A 23,253-nucleotide genomic window follows, 5' to 3' on the forward strand; every position below is an offset into this window, starting at 1 on the left:
ATGGGCAAGGTGGGCGATGGAGACGAAGGGATGAAGGGAGTGTCTCATGGGAATGCCTGCTAGAAATGCTGTTCCTTCAGGTGATACAGGAGGACTGGAAACAGTTTTGCTACATCACCAGACCGCTGCATCCTCCATAATCCTTGATGGATGGGCAAATGATGCCTAACCCTTTTAAAAAAACTTTACGGGTGAAATTAGCTCTGCAGTATTAAGTGCTAGCATCAAATGTATAATCAAATGTTTGATACTAGTGAGGTCACTGGAAAAAAGATGGATGCCAATTTCATCTTACTAGCTCTTGAGATTCATGACTTCAGGGTGTCTGTCACAATCATAACCAAATTTGAAAAATTATAGATCAGATTTATGACAAGATATGGATTGTTCAGACATTATGTTTTAGCATGAATACTTATCAGACTGGACAGAAATTCAAAATCTTCTCTACATTGCAACACTTGGCTAGAGAAACAGCAAGAATAAATCACTTTTAAAGATGAGATTTTTGGTCTGATTAACACCTTCCTGATCAGCAAGTCCTAAATCACTCTGACCATGATAATGAATGATCCTATTTTACACAAACATACATACACATCCACTGCACACAGGAGACAGAGCTAAGGTTGCCATGGGAACTTTATCTCTAGATTTTTGGGTTTGTATCTTTAAAATAACACAAGTCTAATGTTTCAATAATTTAGTTTTACCTTGTAATTAATTGTGTTCACATTTTCTTTAGGCAAGAACTCATTTTATCTGATGGGTACAGACCAATGTGATAACTTTATTCAACTTCTCCAAAACTTGTTTTCCTGAGCAGGGGGTATTTTAAACTGAAGTCACTGTGCACAAATGACTACGGTATAGAAATAGCTGCGTCAGTGTTAAACCAGGTGGTTCAGCTGCTGATAAGGTAACCTCCAAGGCAGCAATCAACTTAGCACAAGCTGTGCAGTTGCACCGTAATGTCACGTCCCGCTCAGATGAGGGAGACAAGTGCCAGCTTTTGGCACAGTCTGACACTGAGGGATGGGAAGAAGCAGAACACTTCTGGGACTGATTCCTCCCCTCCACCAGCAGCCATTGCCCCACACGCATTTAATCCACCATGAGGAGCACCAGCAGTGCCCAGCCTTGCTCGCCAGGGTTGCCCTCCACTCTTTCTTGGTTCATCCCTTTTTTCTCCTGTGCTCTTTCAGCCCAAGTCCCAACTTTGCCTGAATATTCAGAAAACTTGAGTTAGCTCTGAGTGTAGGAATACACTCAGGATCCTCACTCTAAACTTAGGCTCTGGGTTTTCAGAAGAGGTGACCTACAAACCTCATTGATGTTAACAATTGAAAGTATGCAGCAAATAGCCTTCCTCAACAAGTCTTCCCTCCAGATGAGGGCTTTTGTGACTTACAAGTTGCATGAAGATACCAGAAAATAAGAATGGTCATTGGAGTCATCTGTCTTTTCAGTAAAGGGAAACTCAATCTTTTGTGCTATCCATCTCTAGAGCAAGACACACTATTTAAAAAAAGCTGCAGCCTTTCCTCCAGATTTGAACATGTTGCTTCCTCTAGAGACTTGGACTTTGCCATAGGTTGTACACAAAACAGATACTCACACTGTACAAGCATTATTGATCTTCTTGCAGTAACAGTGCCACTACTGACCCCAAGAACATTAGCTTCATAGCCTGTAGTTAATATACATGTACAGATACTGCTGTCAGTGCTGCAGACATGGAAAATGTGCTTTCTGAAGAGCCATCTGGTGTATTCAAGGGGAAAGGAACTTAGGAAAAACAAGTCTTTGGCATTGTAATGAAATGAGGACCTACCACATAGGTCTGTATTGAGGAAGAAGTTTAGTTAAAATATTCAGTATAAGTCTTCTCCCTAAAAGAATAGCACTTAATAGATGGTAAAATATAATTGTATAATTGGAACTCAAGTGTTTGGGTTATGTAAAAGGTGCTGTAGGCGTATCAGCTTAGACAGAGGTAATTAGATCTTGTATATTAACAATTTTCCCTTAAAGGGATAATCAGCAATATTTTTAGTAGTGGAGATGCTTAAGCCTAGAAACCTGGGGACAAAAAGGTGCTGTTTGGAACTCCTCATTTAGCCCTGTGTTTGCTTTGTTCCTGTCTCTGTCACTGACTGGACTGTAAGAATATTTCTGCAGTAGATTGCCTGCTTAATGCAACCCCAGCTGCGTGCCCACACAATGACAACACTGCTACTGCTTTTGGTGAAATCAGCATAAAACTGAATCGCCTGCAAGCATCAATCATGGTGCTGAAAATAGGACTAGATAGTAGCATTAAATAATACAATACTTAGCATGTATATATAGTTACAGGTCATACACTGAAGCCACAGAAGTCTGTGGCAGAGCCAGGAACAGAAGAAATCAGAGCTGTAATCTCCTTGAGGCAAGGGTTAACATTTTCTAGAGTAAACTGCCACACATCACTGCTTAGCTCAGTCAGTTTGAAGGATACAATAAAAACAAATATTGTTTTACTCACAGTAAGTCGAATGACAATCAATGGCTCTACAGCTTTTGAGTATCTAATTGAAGTCCTTGAAAAATCAAATGGATGCACAGCAGGAGAGGTTACTACTCCATCATAGGATGAAGATAGGACAATGTCACTGATTTCTTGGATTTTCAAATACATTGCAAAGCTTTCTAGAGAAGAGGACCAGTTTATTTTGAAAACGATACACTGCATCTCTAGAAAGTGGAACAGCAGAGCCCAAATTAAAGCTGTTATCAGTTTTTAAATTTATTTTTTCTTTTTTTTTAAGATAAAAAAAAAGAGCTGTACAGTTCCACAAGACAGAAAAACAAACTAAAGCCAAACAAAAAAACACATGTACAAGGGCTACACCAGGTATTTTCTAATTTCATTACTGTTATCCATGCTTGTCTTTTCAAATACAAGAAAAACATCCCACAGAAGAGATTCCAGGAGGAAAACCCAGACCTTAAGCTCCTTATTAAGAAGTTTGTACCAAACTTTGGAATCTAACAAAAATCTCAACTGAAATCAACAGAAGGTTAATCTAAACTAGAAATATTTCCTCAATTTCACATTTCTCCCTCCATGCAATGCCCACTGAAGACTTCCCTATCTCTACTCATATGAGGCTTTCTGAGGAGTTTGAGAGCAAACAGGTATCTTGTAAGTCAAAGCCTCTCTTGGTAAATGAAGGGAAAAAAACCTACTTTTTTGCTTTATTCCTGAAGTCTCAAAAGATCAGGACTTGTGGATTGAAAGAGCTGGGTAGCCTAAACAGAGCTCTCTCTTCAATGCTCATCTGCACTGACATGAGAGCCAAAAAGAAACAAGGAACGGTCACCAAGACCAACAGGACAAGCTTTCCTGTCTTCCCTTAGTTCAACCCATGCCATCTATGTGACAAAGAGATGGACAGCCCTTTTCCAGAAGCATTCCCAGCACAAAATATCAAGAAGCTCAATTGAATTTTGCCCTAAGGCTAGTGACTGGAAGTTCTCAATACACTTAATAAAGGATTATTTAAAAAGTAGATATTCAGACAAAAAAAACAGCAACAATTACAGAACTCCTTAAAAAATTCATAGCTTTTTTCACTTGTCAGGTTTTCAAGGCGCATTTGTTCTAAAATGTGTTTTCTGTTGTGGGATTGCACCTGAAACTGATCTTTGCAGACTCAGTCGAGCACAACGGTGCATTTGGGAGCAGGGAATAGCAGCAAGTCAACATGTCTCTAAGCAGTCTGCATTCTTCTTAGGGGTCAAGCGAGAGCTCAGCAGCAAGCTGCTAAATGGTTGTTTGTATCAACTCTGCAGGCAAGGCCAACAGGTTGTCTACAGCCAAAGAAATGATGAAAACAGCTGTAGTTGGTAGTAAACAAAGCCAGAAGGCCACCACCACAAAGCCAACCACAAAGCTACCAAGTGCTCAGGTGTCTCTGCTCATTTTTATGGTGTTTAATGTCTAGTGATAACAGATTGAAAAAATAAAAATAAAGTGCTTTGCTCTTCTTTTGGGATCTCACCTGCTAACCCATACATATGATAGATGCCTACAAGGTCTTTATCTTTTGGGAATGGCACTGTAACTTTAAACACCACTATACAGGAATGTGTCAGATGTAGAATTGTTTTGCTCACACACTGTAGGCTCAAGAACATTATTACAAAGGGGAGAAATGCACTTCATTTACAAAGCTTCACACACAGAAAATGTAATTTGCAGAGTAACAAGTTCAAAAACTATACAGCTCTTTCTAGTTTTCAGCACCTTCTCTTTTGTCCTGCTACACCTTCATTATTTTCTTATTCTTTGCAGTACATGCCAGTCTTTTTGGATGAAAAGAAACCATTCCATATTAGTCACACCAGAAAAATGAATTTTGCCTTGCAGTTGGTGAAGATTATCAGAACTTTTATTCACATGCAGAAAATAACAATGTAATAGCTAAGAAACACCAAATAAAAGCCGTGTTTACTCTCATTTATCACTTTTGCATGCCTTGACTTGTACTCAGAAAAGCCATCTAATGTATGACTACATTAGTCCTCTTTGGTAAATTTTTGTGCCAAAACTTGTTGGCCCTAAGTCCATCCAAAATCCAACAGATACCAATGGATCACATGTAGTGTGCACTTTACAGTCATTTGATTCTTTGTGGAGCTTTTTTCAGGCTAATCTAAGCATGATAGGAAGAGCAAGAGAAGCCAGTCTTCTGAGGCCTTGCACACTTTAGAGAGGCAGCAATATTTTCGGACCAAATAACCAAATTGTTTTACGTACCAACTCTGACTGATGTTGGAGAAAATTTTGCATGTAAGCATCTCAAGAAGAAGCCATAACCCTAATTTCTGAAGCTAAACTACACCAAACAATAGACGTCTTTTTAAGTGCCATGCCTTGGGCTTTACATCAGTCTATGTGGTTTAGCCAAATCTGGAATTACTAATATGGAGGTATTTCACTATGATATGATTTATCATTGTTACTTTGGTTTCTGCATCAGCTTCTCATCATCTAAGTAGGGGAATAAATAAGTAGGGGAAATTCAGAGCAGAATCTACTCCCTTTCCCTTTCTTGGATTATTTTTAGTCGTTCTTAATTCAAGAAGTTCAAACCTTCTTAAGAAAGAAATGCTTTAAATACAATGGCAGGATTTAACTTATTAGAGTTTTTATTTCATGTTATTCTTTTCTGCATCATTCAAAGTCCTGTTTGACTTCTCATCTTGCATAAGAAATTTCAGGGACATGTCAATGTGCATTTTCTATATAAGGCAAATAGACCTCTGTATCACAAACATTTTTGACACTTTCAAATGTAGCTTTAGAGTCTTAAACAGACATTCCACTTCTCCCACCCACGCACCACCTCATCCAAGGCCTACAGTCACCAAATTTTCAGAATTTAAGAGTGGGAGTATTGTTAATGTAGCAGGTAGGTGCAGAGCTTGGTGACCTGTTTGTGCATATGTACATATATGTGAAAGGGTATGGACACATTTCCCTATTCCTGTCTGCCATTTACTCTAGAAATGCCCTGTTAACTTCATTCTCCTTCTCAACCACATCCACTGACCTGGGGTCTAACAGTGAATTTTAAGTGAGAGCCAGCAACAGCAAAGAAAGCACATATGCATATTTGAGAAGTAAAGCAGAGCAAAGTAGGAGATAAGGCATAGGGCTGAATAAAGGAAGCACTGGAGGAAGAGAAGTACCACATGGCCAGGTCCTTAGAAGGTGCTTAACTGCCATCAAAAGCCAAGGGTGCTGGTACCTCAGTATCTTGAGGATCTCGACCTTGGAGTCTCACACAGTCTACCTGAACTTTTTTACTAATAGAGAAAAAGGTGAAATCCTACCCCTGTAAGAGCAGCCCCTACCATCCTAGCCCCTGGCAACACTCCCAATTTTATCAAAAATGACTAAATCGACTCTCTCCACATCTGCTATTGGATCAATGGAAGAACAGGGAGTAACGCTCAGTGTTTTAAACACTGGATTATGGTTTCCAGATTTCCTTCTTTTAGCTGAAGAGATATTTCACCTGGCACTGCTTAAAAACAGAGCCATTTCTTCTGCAAAGTGAGGTGTACAGCTGCATGCTAAATCACCTCTCATTTCTTCTGCTTTCAGTGAAATTTGGATGAGGTGATTTATAGAGGTCCTTTCCAATCAACATTTCTACAATTCTGTGATAACTTTGTGCACATTCTTATAATGTGAGCTGACCCGTTCCTATCTAGTCTCTTTTCTTTTATGAATAAACTGAAGACAGTAGAAGAAAAATCATCAGACCACAGAACAACTAATTCTCATTTAATAACAGAAACTTTATTAAATCATGGAGCCCTATGCTGTCTCTCCTGATGAATAGAAATAGTCAAGAAATAGCTGGTGTTTGCACACAGAATGCGGATTAGTTTGAGAGCAGCTCCGTTTCTCTGGCTCAGCACACTGAACATTTTTATTCCAATTACATGGGAAAGTAGATGTTGCTAATACTCTGTGAAAAGGTGCTGCAGTCCAGCACCAGTAAGAGATTTATACATTGGATCCGTACAGATTAGGCAACTGTAGACAGCAAATTAAACCTCTGTTTTAGGAAGCCAGCTCCAGCACAAGATGCAATAGCCTGAGTTTCAACTCCCAGCTCTGTGAGGGAGAAAATGCTCCTCTGTCCTATAGCTGTACCTGACCCAAGGAAGAAAGTATGAAGCTCAGTGGCCCTATAACAATAACATTTTTAATACAAAAGTTTCTTCTTCATAACTAGATCTTGCATTCCTCTGAAAGTTTGTCTCACAAAGTCTCACTTTCCTCTGTTTCTGCTAGCTTCCAACATCTTCACAGGCCTTGAACTTCAAGACACTGGAAAGACACCCGAGGGTGCTGAAGAAGCTGGCTGGGGTGCTCGCCAAGTCACTTTCCATCATTTACCAGCAGTCCTGGCTGACCGGGGAGGTCCCGACAGATTGGAAATTGGCCAATGTGACGCCCATCTATAAGAAGGGTCGGAAGGATGATCCAGGAAATTACAGGCCTGTCAGCTTGACTTCAGTGCCCGGGAAGCTGATGGAGCAGCTCATCCAGAGTACCATCACACAACACATGCAGGACAACCAGAGGATCAGGCCCAGTCAGCATGGGTTTATGAAAGGCAGGTCCTGCTTGACAAACCTGATCTCCTTCTACGACAAAGTAACCTCCTTATTGGACGAGGGAAAGGCTGTGGATGTAGTTTACCTTGACTTCAGTAAGGCCTTTGACACCGTTTCCCACAGCATTCTCCTGGCAAAACTGGCTGCTCGAGGCTTGGATGAGTGCACGCTTTGCTGGGTGAAAAACTGGCTGGATGGCTGGGCCCAAAGAGTTGTGGTGAATGGAGTTAAATCCGGTTGGCAGCCGGTCATGAGTGGTGTCCCCCAGGGCTCAGTTTTGGGGCCACTCCTGTTTAACATCTTTATTGATGATCTAGACGAGGGTGTCGAGTGCACCCTCAGTAAGTTTACAGATGACACCAAGTTGGGTGGGAGTGTTGATCTGCTCGAGGGTAGGGAGGCTCTGCAGAGAGACCTGGACAGGCTGGAGCGATGGGCTAAGGCCAACTGGAGGAGTTTCAATAAGGCCAAATGCCGGGTGCTGCACTTGGGCCACAACAACCCCCAACAGCGCTACAGGCTTGGGGAGGAGTGGCTGGAGAGCTGCCAGTCAGAGAGGGACCTGGGGGTCTTGATTGACAGCCAGCTGAACAGGAGCCAGCAGTGTGCCCAGGTGGCCAAGAAGGCCAATGGCATCCTGGCTTGCATCAGAAATAGCGTGGCCAGCAGGGACAGGGAAGGGATCTTGCCCCTGTACTTGGCACTGGTGAGGCCGCACCTCGATTCCTGTGTTCAGTTTTGGGCCCCTCACTACAAAAAGGACATTGAATTACTCGAGCGTGTCCAGAGAAGGGCAACAAAGCTGGTGCAGGGTCTGGAGCACGTGTTGTACGAGGAGCGGCTGAGGGAACTGGAGTTGTTTAGTCTGGAGAAGAGGAGGCTGAGGGGAGACCTCATCACCCTCTACAGATACCTGAAAGGAGGTTGCAGAGAGTTGGGGATGAGTCTCTTCAACCAAGTAATAAGTGATAGGACAAGAGGGAATGGCCTCAAGTTGCACCAGGGAAGGTTCAGACTGGATATTAGGAAGTATTTCTTTACAGAACGGGTTGTTAGGTGTTGGAATGGGCTGCCCAGGGAGGTGGTGGAGTCCCCATCCCTGGAGGTGTTTAAGAGTTGACATAGCGCTGAGGGATATGGTGTAGTTGGGAACTGTCAATGTTAGGTTAACAGTTGGACTAGATTATCTTCAAGGTCCTTTCCAACCTAGATGATTCTGTGATTCTGTGATTCTGTGACATGCCCTTAACGCTGGAAAATTAAAGACCTGCATGCCTGGAACTCACATGGGGTTGATGCATATAGTAAAGAGTGCAAAACACCAGGGCTTTAAGGGAGGAGGTGCAACAGGCTCATCTGTAATACGTACATACACACAAAATTAGATCCGCAAGTGCATTTTCTAGGTCATCTTCTTCTCCCTCCTCTGCTCTACTCCTGCTCCCCTGAGTTTTCTTAATTGTTCTGGGAAGGAATATATGTTTCAAAATGTATCACCAAACTTTGTCTTATGAAAACATATTGTCGTGGTTATTTTATATCCCAAACTACTGTGTATGGAATATTAGTCTTCCATTAACTTTGCCAGTGCAAAAATGTACTACACTTTCTTATGCTGTCAAGTGTTTAGTTCCTACCCATCTAATTTATTATCTTACTTAAGCCAAGGACCAGAAATCCAAGTGCAAACACTAACACAGGCAAGGGAATGTAATGAGTAGGAAAAGTATAAATTTTACTTATGTTATAGGTACAGTGCAAAACACTGTTACTAACAGTACTGAAAAGACCTTCAGTCACAGCTCTGCAGACTGTTGTGTCCTGGATTTGATGGGACTCTATGGTGTTTTGCTTAATTTATTGTAGACTGCAGAATCTGGGATTTAAGGTGTAGTTTAAGAGAACCATATAGCCTTCTGAACTGGGCTGAATGTCCCTCCTAGAGATCAGTCCAACCAGAATTCCTGAACAGTCACAAAATTTGTGTGATGCAGTTACTGATTTTCCTCCTTGAACCAGGTTTATGTTCATCTACTTGTCTGCTTCCTGCCTCCATGTATCATCATCCTACGACTATTTTTAAACAATCTTTGCAAAATAAAAACTCAAATAACCAGAGCTCTGGAAAGTGTTTCTCCCCTACAGCAACTTTATGTAATAAATTAGATGATAGTAGCACTGCTTGGACGGGTGGAGATAAGAGCCTGTCAGCACTTTCTTTTCAAACCCCCTTTTTCAGGGACTTGCAATTCAACCATAACAATTTGCTATAGGCAAAAATTGGGAGTGAAAGCTCAGACCTGGAGGAAAAACTTTAAGAAAAGATGAACAATAGTATTTCAAGGTATATCTGAAATAAATACTGTGGGGAGAGGGCTGGACAGCAAAAAAAAAAAAAAAAAAAAAGCGGAGGAAATGCTTTGATTTTTACTAATAACATTCCATTTTCACTTATATCATCCCCTATCTTAGCCTCACCATGGCTTTATGTTAGGCCTTAAAACTAATGGCACATTGTACTTACACTATTCATTTCATTTCAGTGCTGCGTTCATGCAATAATTATTAGTTCTCAATACTCCTCTGAGGCAGGTATTATCAACCTGATTTTCTAGAAAGAGATGCAGGCAAAATTTGCCACAACAGGAACTCTATGGGAGAGCCAAGAATAAAAATAAGGAGGTCCTGTTCCCTGTCCTAAATCAAGGCCACAGACCACTCTGTGGCTGTGACTGTTTTCTCAGTGTTTTCCTGTTATGGAACTATGTTTAATACAGACTGGGATATCCCTGGGATATATAAGAATTTCAAGGTATCCCACTGCCAGCTGGCAATACCTCTCACAAATAGTCTAAGTGCCAGGACTAACCTACCTTAACAACATACTTTAACAAGTGGTCATGTTAATCTATATACCAGTCTTACAAGGTGGTAGATAAGCGTGCATTACTAATTTAAATGTCTTTATAGGTATGTAACCTTTTAATTCACTGAATTTAAACTTCTCTCCGAGTTGCAGGATCTGTAGTTAATAAAGTGTAAGTGGATATAACTAAGCTGGTGGGAAGTATTCGAGGGTGGAGTACCCCTGCGTGCTGACACAGGGTCTCTTGTCTTTTCCTGATTCCAAGGCAAGTTTCTTACAGATTTGGGCCTGGAGTTCTTACACAATATACCTGGGTATATTCCAGGTGGACTGTCACAGGTGTGGTGGTGGTAGGTCCAGAAGAACCAAGCTTGACAGACCTATTACAGTCTCTGCCCTATTTGTTAGAGTTTTCAAGCTCCTAGTTGCGGAATCATGACAGAGACCTTATACTATATCTACTCTGTTAAATACATCCATTTCTTAGCATGATCCTTGGTTCCCAGGCCAAGTGGTTGAGAGAGGCTTGTGTCTATGTTGCTACTAAAGTGGCATTTTTATTAAATGAAACTGAGGAGATCTGTTGCAGGCTTTCAAATATCATGTAAAGGCAAGGGGCAGAGGTGGGAGGTGTTTGAAGATATAGCCCAGAGGATTGGCTGTAGACTGCAGTCTCATCCATGATCTCACTTGGAAAGAGTCCCTGGAGTGAACAATCCTTCAAGCCATGCCTATGAGATGTCTTGAAAGAGCTTGGGAGCACCCCAAAATACAGCCAAGGAACAAATCTAACAATTTTGCAATATGGAATATCAGGAGTCAAGTACCTGAGGATACTCATTAGCCCTCTTTTACTCAGCAGTCTGGTGTACCCTAAAACTTCTGCAGCTGGACCAAGGTCTGTAGTTACAGGTCTGTTTCCCTAGGGGATGAGCTCACATCTCGCAAAGAAAGTGACCTTGTATGTGTTTATGTTGCCTTCTGCAGGCAGCTATGTGTTGACATAGGCTCTGTGCCATACTTGCCATAGCTACAGAGCCTCCAGGTGATTCATTGTGTGGACTTCAGTGCTGACACCAGCTTACATCTTTCTGAAATTTTTATTTGGCATATTCTGTCTTAATTACACTGAACAGCTGTGAGCATCTCCTAAAGGAAATCTCCCAAAAATGATGTGTCAGGATTCTCAGAATCAAGGTTTGTGAAATGTCAGTTTAAGGGAAAATTGAAAAACAAAAATTTTCAGTTTCACTGAGAGTCAGACATTTTCCCAGAAAGCCTAGTTTTTGGTCATGTACAACATGGTGGGAATCGTTTGAGCTAATGGGTGCAATTCCTCATTGAAGCTGGGTGAAGAGGGCCATTTTTACCTTACAGATTCATAACGATACTCTCAATACACTCAATAGCCAAATGACTCAAAAGAATAGCCCAAATGCCTTAATACTTCATCAGATCATTCTGTGCCATCTCTCCTGGGATTACAGATCATTAACTTCTACAGGGAGTCACACGAATCCCCATCGGTAATCTTTCTTTCCATTCAGGTTTCTATTGCATTCAGCACAACCCCCAAGTAGGCTCTCTTGAAAAATCCTGTCCCTAATGTTTATTAATATTATATCAAATGCTTAAAGCTGAAGGAAACATAATCAGAAAAGCTAAAGTAATAAATACCTATATTTTAATAGTGAGACTATTTCTGACAGTTACATTGGAAACATAAAAGCTACTTTTCAAAGATTATGAGAACTGATCAGTGACAGTTTTCATTTTTATTGCTATTATCACTTAAACATATTTATATAACACTTCTTTATCACCGTTCTCTTCTATGACATCTTTTACAGTTGAGTGTCTATATATAGCCTTCTCTTAGTCAATAATTAGTTTGTAAAATCAAGCAGCTCATGTAAGTGTGCATCAAGTCATTCCAGTATTTACATATTTCTACTTGAAAGTAGATTATTTTATGCAGTTATTAAGTATAATTGAAAGCAAAAAAATTATTTTAAAAAATGGAGTGTTTGAGCAAATTCTGAACTTCCCCTTCAAAATATTCAGTAACCCTTAGCTATATGACTCCTGCTCTACTTGTTCCATAGGTGCACTTTATTGTCGTATTTCTAATACAGTGGTTGAGAACCTCAACAATCAACTCTGTTTTATTACTAACTTAAAAAAGAAATCCATTTCCCACCATGGCTATATGTTCAAAGGTACAGTACAGAGAGTATTCACAGCATTCGTCAGCTTCAGGTGAATTTTAAGTAATCAGACTCCATTGCTGTGCTACCAGTAAATATTCTTGTTGTGCTGACAGAAGCATGCACAGCAAGCATCGCGGGCCATCCAATCCTGTGTCCAGTCCCTGATGGCAGCTAGAAACAGATATTCTGGAAAAATATGGAAAAAAGGCCGCTGATTCAATATTATGTAGGGACTGAAGATCCCACCTACATCAGAAGTTTTTTTCAGTGTATACACTTTTCAAAAAACAAAACTTTATTAAAAAAGCCACTTTTAGCATTGTTTTCTTAATTTAAACTGTCTGCACATTTGTTATGGAGTGGTTTCTCAGGGAATCTCCTACCAGCCACCCATCTCCTTCACAGCGTACAGGGAGCTCGTGGGCAGGACAGTGGCAAAAAATGAGACGTGGTATTCTCACACAAGAAGAAATATTTTTAACATCTGATCTTGATGCTTTTAGAAAAATGCCTGGGCATTGCCCGCCCAGACGTTGGCCAGTGCCAGTGAGTGACAGCTAGTGAGTGAGCTCACTCCAAACAAGACTGAAATGGTAACGCTTGTTTGCATTCCATAACCAGTGACTTACCTCCTACGTGATTGAGGGGATGGCCCCATCATTTCAGAGGATTCATGAGCTAACAATTTTTTTTCCATTTTCAATCTAGCCAGACCTCACCGGTGTTGCCTTCTCTTTTGCTTACCTCCTCAGGACCCTTGCCCAGGCCGCTACCTTCTCATCCTGTGCTGCTGTCTGCATCATCCGTCCTCATGCCTTTCCTCCACTTGCTCCACCTGGATCTTCTTGCTGCTGCCTCCTACCTCTCTTTAGGTTTCTGCCTGCCTTGTGTCTCCTGTAATATTGATTTCTGCAGCACCTATGCTGAGTTCAAGATAACAAACTCAGGATCACTTACAAAGTCACGGTCTACTCATCTCTGATACTACAGTACTTCATCAGTGCAATGCTCCTCAGCAAGAAGTTCTGAAGAGTAGGATCCACTTTATAAACTTTTCAGTACTGGGAAGAGCTCCTGGCAGGGTCCCAAGCCTTATAACTTGCTACTTTGGCCTCAGAAAAGTTCAGTCTGTTGGCCTTTGAGCACAAGTATAGTTCATCTTTTTCCTCACACACACTGATGATGGGTGGGAACTGCTGGGGAGGGCTTGTACTTGTTCTTAAGCCAAGAATGTTAAAGTGTAGGGGGTTAAGCAATGCCTAACAGAAAAAAAAAAAAAAAAAAAAAAAAGATAGGGCCAGCTGAATTTTCTTGAGCTTACACCCCATGTCTACCTTGCATAGATGCTATGCCAAAGAAAACTCTCCCTGCCTTGAGCAGTACACTAATGCACAAATCCTCTGTGACACAACTGATCATACTTGGAGCCTCTTGCCAGTGGCAATCTTGCATTTCTTCTGCAGTTCCTTCTATTGCTGAACATTTTTATTTTAACACCACAGTGGCCTAACAAGAATAATATGTGGAAGTAGGTTTCTTAGTGCCACTGTCAAATGTTATGCATAGCAAGTGGCAGTAACGTTCCAGCTGACTTGCTCTGCTGATTGTCTATGAATAGGCATTAAACTCTTTCAGAGAGTTCTGGAACCCTATACAATATATCAGTCTCTATAGATGGATCACAGAAGTCAGAATGACCATGAATTTTTGCATCTGTCCTGTTCTGGCCCCCAAAAAATCAGAACTGAAATATGACAGCAGAGTCAGAGGTTATGTCCACATCAACAAGAAGCAGGAATGGATCCACAGAATGAAGAACTTGGTAAGAAGGACTCAAATACAACATTACACATATGTTTTGTGTTTTGCTTTGAAATAGTGCTAATTTGTTTTTATAAACTGAATACCCATAAGATTTTGCAGAGTACTTGATGTGTTCCTGGAGTGTATCTTTCTGTTTAGTTTCATCAAGAAGGTATTGTTTTTGCACACTCCAAGCCTACTCTGTAATGCAAACCAAAGCAGGACACATGGATAGGGCTGGGAGATAAATTTCAAAAGTTCATTTATAATTTGAATGAATATTCTATCTACTTTCATCCAGAAACCACCTCTGACTGTCCCATGAAATGTAAAATCCCACTTGAATTCATGGGGATGCATCAAGAAGTTAAAGCATGCAAGGTTTTGAGCATGGTGTACTGTGTATCATACTTAGTTGGAGAAGTATTTTCCTGTGATCTCAAATTACTGTTTCTTACAATAACCAGGCCTAGATTATGACAATACAGAGACTATTCTCAGTTAAGAACTACGTGACATACCAGAGTTTGTTCAAGAGACTAATACTGCCAGTACACCAAACTAGTAGTTTTCTAGTAGTTTGAGCATGATAAAAATAATAAATATGAATGTCAAGACGTTCAGTAATACCCCCTGCTACTTGTTTTAATAACAAAACCTTCCGTATTGCAACAGTTTTGCAAAACATAGAAGTTTTGGCAGCTGAAGAAACAAGTGGTTTTACTTTCATGCTCACCTTGCATAGTGGAATAGGTCACTATTTGGCTATTTCAGCTAAAACAGAGAAATAGTAGGAAAAAAATACCAAAATCAGCTATTGTGCCGGAGGACTGGTTGTGATAAATGTGCTAGGAGGAAAGAAAGGAGACAGGAAAGAGAGGAAGGTATATCTTATCCCTTTTTTAAAAAGCCCAACTTTTAAATTATGCTAGGACAGATATAAAAATAAACCTAAATCAAAAGGAAAGTAGGATTTATCAAAATACCTGGTCAAGGTCAAGAAACAGGGAAGTCGCTCATCTTTCAATGGAATCTCCTCAATATCTGTTTTCAATATATAGAAGTAAAGGAGATAAGACAGAAAAACACTTCCATGTGAGTGTCAGAATTGTGACTGAAATGCAATTTAAGAAACATCTCAGTCAATCTGAAATCCCTTCCTGGCACTCCTAATAAGAGCAAAATGAACAGGATATTAAGAGACAGAAGATAACTCTTCTGCAATACTGAACAAACTATTACAGGGCCCAATTCAGCAAAGTGAGTAAGCACATACTGACATTTAAGCATGCATTTAAGTCTCATCATCTTCAGTGAGAATCTGATATATGCCTTGGCACTCCTCTCGATGGAGATCTGTGAACGCAGGTCTTTCTTACACACAAGCTGTCCTTTAATCCACAGACACAAATCCGTCCAGTAGCTGTGGAGCAACTCTAGAACTCAGGGGATACACATTCATGTCCCAGCGCTGCAAGATTATGAACAAGACAGTTCTGGAAAACACCTCCTGGCACCTGAGTGCCATATTTTAAAACCTGCTTATCCCCTCTCTGCTTCGTCTCTGTACCTCTGTGATGGAAACACTGGTACTTCCATACCAGAAATGGGAGAAGTGTTTAAATATGTTAAAGTGGGTTGCAATAGTAGCACTTCAGGTAGACACTGCCCTGCCTTTCAAATTAACCTGTTCTGAATTCTTTGCAATTTCAAGGTCAAGGACCATAAAACTGGACATCATTGAAAGTAAAGGTCCAGGATGAGGTCAACTATCAAAGTCCAGGAAATCAAGCTGAAAAGGAAAGCTTCCCACAGGCACAGTTAAGACTCCTCCACTGCCTTCTTTGCAACATATGGTGTAGTAAGACATACACACCCTCTTCCTGCCCCCCCAAATTAACTCCCTGGCACCACCTGTTAGGAGTGAGCAGACTGTAAAATTATTGCATTGGGAACAGATAAAAATGGGTGTGATGGTTCTGATGTGGTACATTTCTCTCACTCGCTTCTGTGCTCATAGGAAAAGAAGGCTGTATTTGGCACAAAATTAAAAGTAAAAACTGTAAATCAAGAGTGTGAGCAATATTGCATTCCTGCAACTTGCACTGTCCTTTTGAAAGGAGCTAGTTAATAAACTGACCTCGTTGTTTTATCACTTGAAGATATTTGCCTGAACTTTGAATTCCTTTGTTTTCTGTCTCTTCCACTATCTATCGTTTAAAACTCTCCCTCTATTCTGAGGACCTATTTTCTCCTGTCACCCAGAATATAAAGTGTCATTCCAGTATATTAATCTCCTTCCCAAGTTCAAGAACCACATGATTGTAGAAGTCATAATATTATGAGCATGCTTAGATCCATGATTTCATGTCATGTAACTAAAAGATTTCCTAAAAAGAAACATCCTTACTTCTTATTCAGACTTCTTTGCTTGTTAACAATGTATCTGCACCCATAAATCTAGAAATACAAACTTATGTGTCCAAAGCAAGAAGTCATGTATTTAGATATGGGCTGCAGAACAAATGGAAATGAGAAAAAGGTATTTGAAGTGAGGTGATACACTGGTATGTATACAGAGTATTTCATGTATGCTTGATAGTGGTATCAAAGGGTACTAATCTGACATGTTGAACCCACCCAAGATAACTCAGTTTGCTCATGCTCCTTCTCATCTCTCTGAAACTGATGACTATCCCACACATCCACTTTTCATTTGAGAAGCAGTTCATACACCACCACAAGAAGATAAAACACTGACTGTGACTAACTTAATGAGCCTGAAGCGCTAAAGAAAGAGGAGGAAAAAAAAGTTTGAAATTTATGATTTTTATTCTCTTGCTTCTTCCTAACAGGATCTGAAAATCATGAAAGAACTTAAGTGCATCAAAGAATATCCTTTGAAAATCATGCTTACAGGCAGGAATACAAATTGGATACTAGTCCCTAGGCCGCTGGCCTACCTTTGTAGTGGGGTGGCTTGCATTTAATTTCCCCTGACTACCGATTCACCTTTATTAATTAGAATTTAACGCTTGAAAACAAGAGCGTTTCAGTTTTTAAAGTCAAAATAAAAATTAAATATGAATTGTTCTTATGAAAAAGATGGAAATTAAAAAAGCTTTTAAACTGTTAAACTCTTGATGCTATTTATATCACTAGTGGCATCATGACACAGCAGTTAAATTATAACCCTTTCGCTAATAGAACATATTTTTGCCTATTTAAAACTGAAGTGAAGAACGGAACAAGAAACTTTAGTTCAGGAAAGTCTCAAGCAACCAGAGATGTAGGCAGGCCATAGTTTGAGGAAAAGGAGAAGGTAGACAGATAATTTGTAAATGTTTGACTGTAACGTAGTTTGAGTTTATTATATGAAGCAGTGGATGATCTGTCATTAACCTCTAGCTGAACTACGTTTAGGGAGCATTGGGTCATCTATAACCTATTTCATAAAGTTACTTTATTTTATTTAGGCTGGTCTCTCACATAGGAACTCAGAAAATTATACTGTGTTCCCTAGTTTTTTGACTGTACAACTAAAATTTCCTTTTGTAGCTTAGCCATTTTTGAAGATTAAAAAAAGTTACACAGATGATTTAAAAATAATTACTATCACTACCATTTTTTATATAACTGCTCATTTCCTACTCTATTTAAACATACAGGAACAGTTTTAATATCATCCAGTATTTAAGGATAGCAAGGAAAAGGAATGGGACAAAATCTGTAACCCCCCTGTAAAAGCATCATGATTGATCCAGTGATCCAAGAACCAAACTTGTTTACCCAAAGATAATAAGTTTTAAAAACATGCCATCACTTTTATATTATTTCAGTAAAATAGCAAACAACATTTCTTATACTCTAATGTCAAGTCAGGCTGTATATGGAGAAAAATACAGTCCAATCCAACACCTTTGTTAAAAAAAATGGGGTGGGATTGCATTACACAGCCAGAAAAGAAACTTCTCTGGCTAACTGCGCCACCTTTTGATTTAAATTTCAAAGAGAAATTAAATGATTGTCTAGTCCCTAGAAGAAAACACTTATTTAAAGATATTCTTGTAGACTTAAAAATGGGTTCAGGAGCTTACTTTATTTATTTCTTACAGAGAAGTGCAGGGCTGTATACTTTAGTATTGCTCTTATGGTTAAAAGCCATTTCAGCAATCTAAATGGAAAAAATATATTCAATCTTGCTGGTTTGTGTTTTTGTAATAACAGTATACACATCAAAATCAATAAAGCTGGGCAAATGGCAGAGTAGTGGTTTAGTAATCTTACCACTGTTAGCTAAGTATACAATCAACTCTAAAACAAATGCTTCATAATCCGTTAGATTCTCCTATGTAAATCTATACTTGTACAACCCTGGGAAATAAGAAAGCTTTACTTCTGATTTTTTTCCTAACATTTAAAACGTATCGGCTGTAAGCCCTAATTTATAGTCAACGTATCGCAATTTGCACTGAAATCTCTAGTCAGACATGAAATTAAATAGCACAGATATTCAAAGGAGTTACAGCATGCATTTAAATACATTAACCACATCCTACCTTGCATCCAAACATCAACGATAAAGTGTTGTTGGTGCATGCAACTTTGCAGTGGCAAATCATTGGTGTAAAGCAGTCAGGATTTTTAACAATAGGGCACATTCCTTTAGTGCTGCAGTAGTGGCAGCCTACTGAAGGCTAAAAACAAGTAGCTAATACAGCACATGGAGTGGCAACATATGCTGCTCAACAGCTAGCTTTTCTCTTGCTGGTCAGAAGCAGCCTGCTTGAATCTCTACCTGTGTCCCATTCAGCCATCCCCTTCTTTGTTGATGAATCAACGATGCAGCATCGATCATGAACCTCAGGATTTCCCTTCCTCTGGGAAATTAGTTTTTACATCGGGAAAAAAAAAAAGAAAAAAAAAAAAAAGAGAAATGGAAATGAGGGGGACTAGCAGGTGTGGCAGTATTAGCATGTAAAAGGATGTAAACGCCTACTCATAACAATCACATAAGATTGTCATGCTAGCTGAAGTGGGCTGAAATTATTCCATCGGAAGAAAAATACTGCAGCTCCTGATTTGGTAAAAAGCCAGTGAGTTGCTGCAATACATAGTCATTGTGGGGAGAGAAGAGAAAAAAAAATTACTTATCTAAGAAGCCAGAATCCTCAGCCTTTATCAATATGCATTCCAGTAAGGATTCCCTTCCCAGCGCCTCCCCGAGAGAAAGAATCAAATCAGTCGCAACTCCGGAGGAGCGATGACCTTTGCTTTCCCCAAAAAGATGAATCTCAGTATGAAACAAACTGTACTCAAAGCTGAAAATCCCTGATGCTGGGAGTTTGCAATCAGAGAAATACAAGTAACATTTATCCAATCCTGGCTTGCCACATGGGAGCTTTCTCCAGGCACAAATTTACAAATAGACAGGTTGAAGGATTGCAGGAGACACTGACTAAAGATATGAAGTTACACGGAAAACGCACCAGCATGAAGCTTAAAACGCAACCGTCTTTAAACTCTGCATTTGAGGCAATGTAACTAATGACTCCAGCTAGTACTGTTATCCTATAACCTGCAAACGGCTTGCTGTATTCCAGAAATGCAATAATTAAAGAAGTTTGGGAGCATAACGCCGGTTTGGATTCAGTTACAGCTGTCGCTGTTCCTTCAGTTAAAGCCACACCAGCTGAAAATGCATAATAAAGAATTTGGATGAGCAAACCGCTAGCTGTGCTTTTTAAGAGGATTATTTATATCAAAAATTGGATGAATATATCCTCCAGTTTTAGGTATGGTCATGGCAGACACACAAATATCAAATGAAAAGGCTATGATATAGACAGTAAAGTGATGCCTCCCATGATTTCCCAGCTGATAGCAAGGTAAACCCAGCAGTTGTTTCACAGTGACTTGACCCTGCTTTTTTGCGACTCACTAAGCTCTGCCCATCAAATTAGAAACTCTTTCTAAAGAAATGAGAGCAGCTTGTCTCCCTGGCAATTGCAAGTGAGTTCTTAAGGCACAACTGAAACAATTTTCTGTAATAAACCCAAACTAGAAATTTGTTATAAAACAGAATGGAGAAAACGGCAAATGGAGGTCTCTCTGAGCAGCCAGGTCAAGCAGTATAGGGAGTAAATGGTACAGAATTTTTAAAAAGATCTGCCTGAGACTGCAGACCCTAATGTAGGAGACCTCATCTATTAAGATTTTATATTTATGTAAATATATATACATGCCTGTGTATTGCATGTATGTATAGATCTAAATTTTAAGTAAAATTTCTTCAGTATAACTTACCCTTGCTTTTCAAAGTTCGAAAACAAAAAAGGACCATTTTCTTAACCAGCTTTGATCCTACTCTTTCTTTTGCACCATACAATAATTTTATTTTTATCCAATTTTTGTGTGTAGCTACATTTCAATTTGGTATAATGTTTTCTGATTATTGTTTCTCACTCTGTATTTTTGAACTTAGAGCTCGCAAGAGCCCAAGCTCAGTAAAATGACAGTAGTTTATAGATTGAAGTGACAGAACTGCTCCACAGTTAGAGTTGCAACCCAGTTCCATTTCTGAAGACTTATTTTTGCAAATAACAGGCTCTTACAACCCCATGTCCTCAATTCACCCAGCTCATACTTTTTTTCCTAACAGCCTGGACATGAGCATTACACGTCATGGGAGTTCACAACACGGATGCCAATCAATCAGCTATCAATAATCTAAGTTTGTCTGACCTGTTAGTCCAAAGTGACATCTCAGCAGCACTTCTTTCTGACTTGCTGTGCTAGTTATCATCTGAAGCAGTGACTGAGCCTGTTTAGATATGTGCTATGGTGACAAACAGCAGCTGTAACATTGCTGAATCTTTGATCTGTTTATTCCTAGCTTGACTGTCTCGTTATTAAGCTATATATTATACAGATTTTCTTTCAAGTACTGTCTCTCGCATAACCAGCATTGGTGTAAATATAGAAAAGTGTAGTTTCCATGACAATACATTCCATAGTTACAGCCAGCAGCCACTATCATTAAAACATGAATCACAGTGCTACCTTAAGGTGTGAGCACACTACATCACTGGCCTTAGAAGCGTTAATTTGGGATGGGGGTGGCATGACAATATTTTTAGGAGACACTACTACAAAATGCCAGAAAACTGTGCTATTAAACTGTTTTAGCAGTTCTAATATCCACTCATCTTAGACATTTAAGTGATCAGTAACACTCTCAATCTGTCTTAATCATTAGCATTTCTAATATAAGAATATATCACATCTGCAGTTTTCAATGTTTTGAACACAATGTCCTGATTTAAAACTGGACTCATAAAGTGTGATTTCTGATTAATATTCACAGGGCCTAATTAAAATGACCTGCATTAAATTCCAAATTCAGATTTCAAAGAAGGGAAGGAAAATCAGCCAGATAGCCTCTTGGATCTTTTGGATCTGACTGCATTCAGCTGGCTCATGCTCTCAAAAGGGAGGACCTATCTGTTCATTAAAATTCCCATTTCTTCCCCAGTCCCTGACACTATTGCAGATTTTCAACCAGAACAGGTTTCACCTGTGATTTCATTTCAGTGTTAAGATGCATCAAACATCAATCACCTGAGTATCGCGCAAGGCACGAAATACATCCCTTCACACTTAAACTAATTGTTGCTTTCAAGTGAAAAACAGTTACCTGACGCACAGTCATTTGGGAAAAGATCAGGAAAGGAAGATTCATTTCAATGACAGATTGGAATAATAACTCATTGCAATTGGCCAAGACATTTATTTCAATTAAGTGACAACCACATATAGAAAACTGCTATAAGAAAACATTGCTCAGAGATCCTCCTCTTTTTCTTTTTTTTTTCCTTCCAATAGCACTCATCACAGAAGCAAATTGCTAATTGCCAGGAAAGGCATTTAAATCACAGTCATACCTTAGGAGCAAGGGTTCTTTGAAAATCTATGTCTACACTTTTGCTCTATCTGATGTGATATGCAGAAGAACATACATTGTGGGTGTTACTGTATGGAAAAGAGAGTACACAGATTTGCTGAGTTTTGTGAGCCCTCCACCTTTCTTTGGACTTCAGTGCACTGATCCAGCCTACTTGCTCGCAACCACTGTGCTGCCACAATGAAGTGCACCTCTTTTTCTGTTAGCAAAAAGGGAGACTCCCAGCAAACTGCAGTGTAAAATGACCCTGCCAGTGAATAAAAGTCAGCTGCTATTGTCTTTGCAAAAGTTACTCTCTCCCTCACCTGCTGGATTTGGGAGGAACAAGAATTGTTGCTCCACTTATCATTTCTATTTGGTCCATTCAGCTCATAAAATTTCTCCTGCTCTACCAGTCTCGCTGGCAGTTGCCTTCACCCAACCTTTTCAGGTTCTCCAATATCTGCCTTTCACAGTGCATCATTATGTGGAAATATATGAAGTAATTTGGAAAAACTGAGTTGCATTTCTGGAAGTATTATGGTCAAGTTTGCGTGGTACTTCCTCATCTAATGTGTATATACTTCCTCCTGCATCAGACCTAGTTCAAATAGCAATGCTTAGCCCTGCCCCCAACATACCATGTGAGAATCAAGAAGACCAATATAGGTAAAAATAAAAGACCTGGAGAGTCACAAAGAATTTTTAGATATTCACCCTTGAATATATTAGGACATTTAATTGTTTGGTTTTGTTGGGTTTTTTTTTAATTCTCTGATGTTTCTGTTGAGAAAAATGTTTAAGTTTTGGTACTATAGTATAGATTTCTGTATTTCCCCTTCCCTGTTTTCACTACTCAACTTTTTGTCACATTGCTATACCATTAAAAATTCCTCTAACCCCTTACCATATCCACTAGATACCAGAAGATTAAGATGATCTATAGACCCTTGGCCAAGCTATATGCATTCTTAACTTCCTCTTTTTTTCATTGTTAATGTTTTCTTAGAATTCAAAATCACCTTCTCTGTTGCTCTTGTCTGAATTCCCTGTACACTAATCAAGCCTCCTAAAAACTAAACCTGTCTCTGACAGTGATTAAAGAGAAGTTGTCTTCTCAAAGAATCATATTAGATGAAACAGAAAAGGGAAAAGGCTCGTTACACCACAGGCAGCACATACAAAACGAACCAGAGAATATAAATATAAAACAAACTTGAAAGATCCCCTATCAAAATAGAAATGACTGC

General features: G+C 39.5%; 1 protein-coding gene across 18 annotated transcripts in view; it reads right to left on the minus strand.

Annotated features, from left to right (window-relative positions):
• Positions 1–23,253, minus strand: part of DLG2 (discs large MAGUK scaffold protein 2) — a 1,055,297-nt gene that overhangs the window by 653,498 nt on the left and 378,546 nt on the right. For 3 of the 18 annotated variants that reach the window (XM_074860364.1, XM_074860359.1, XM_074860352.1), the window contains exon 1: positions 18,621–19,334. The exons of 14 other annotated variants lie outside the window; for them this stretch is intronic. In XM_074860364.1, the coding sequence (XP_074716465.1) occupies positions 18,621–18,722 (102 nt within the window). In that variant the 5' untranslated portion in view covers positions 18,723–19,334. Of the gene's footprint in view, positions 1–18,620; positions 19,335–23,253 lie in introns of those variants that run through there. One more of the 18 variants, XM_074860355.1, reaches the window with a different exon arrangement.

Source organism: Strix uralensis, chromosome 2 (genome assembly GCF_047716275.1).
Source record: "Strix uralensis isolate ZFMK-TIS-50842 chromosome 2, bStrUra1, whole genome shotgun sequence".
Taxonomy (NCBI): Eukaryota; Metazoa; Chordata; class Aves; order Strigiformes; family Strigidae; genus Strix; species Strix uralensis.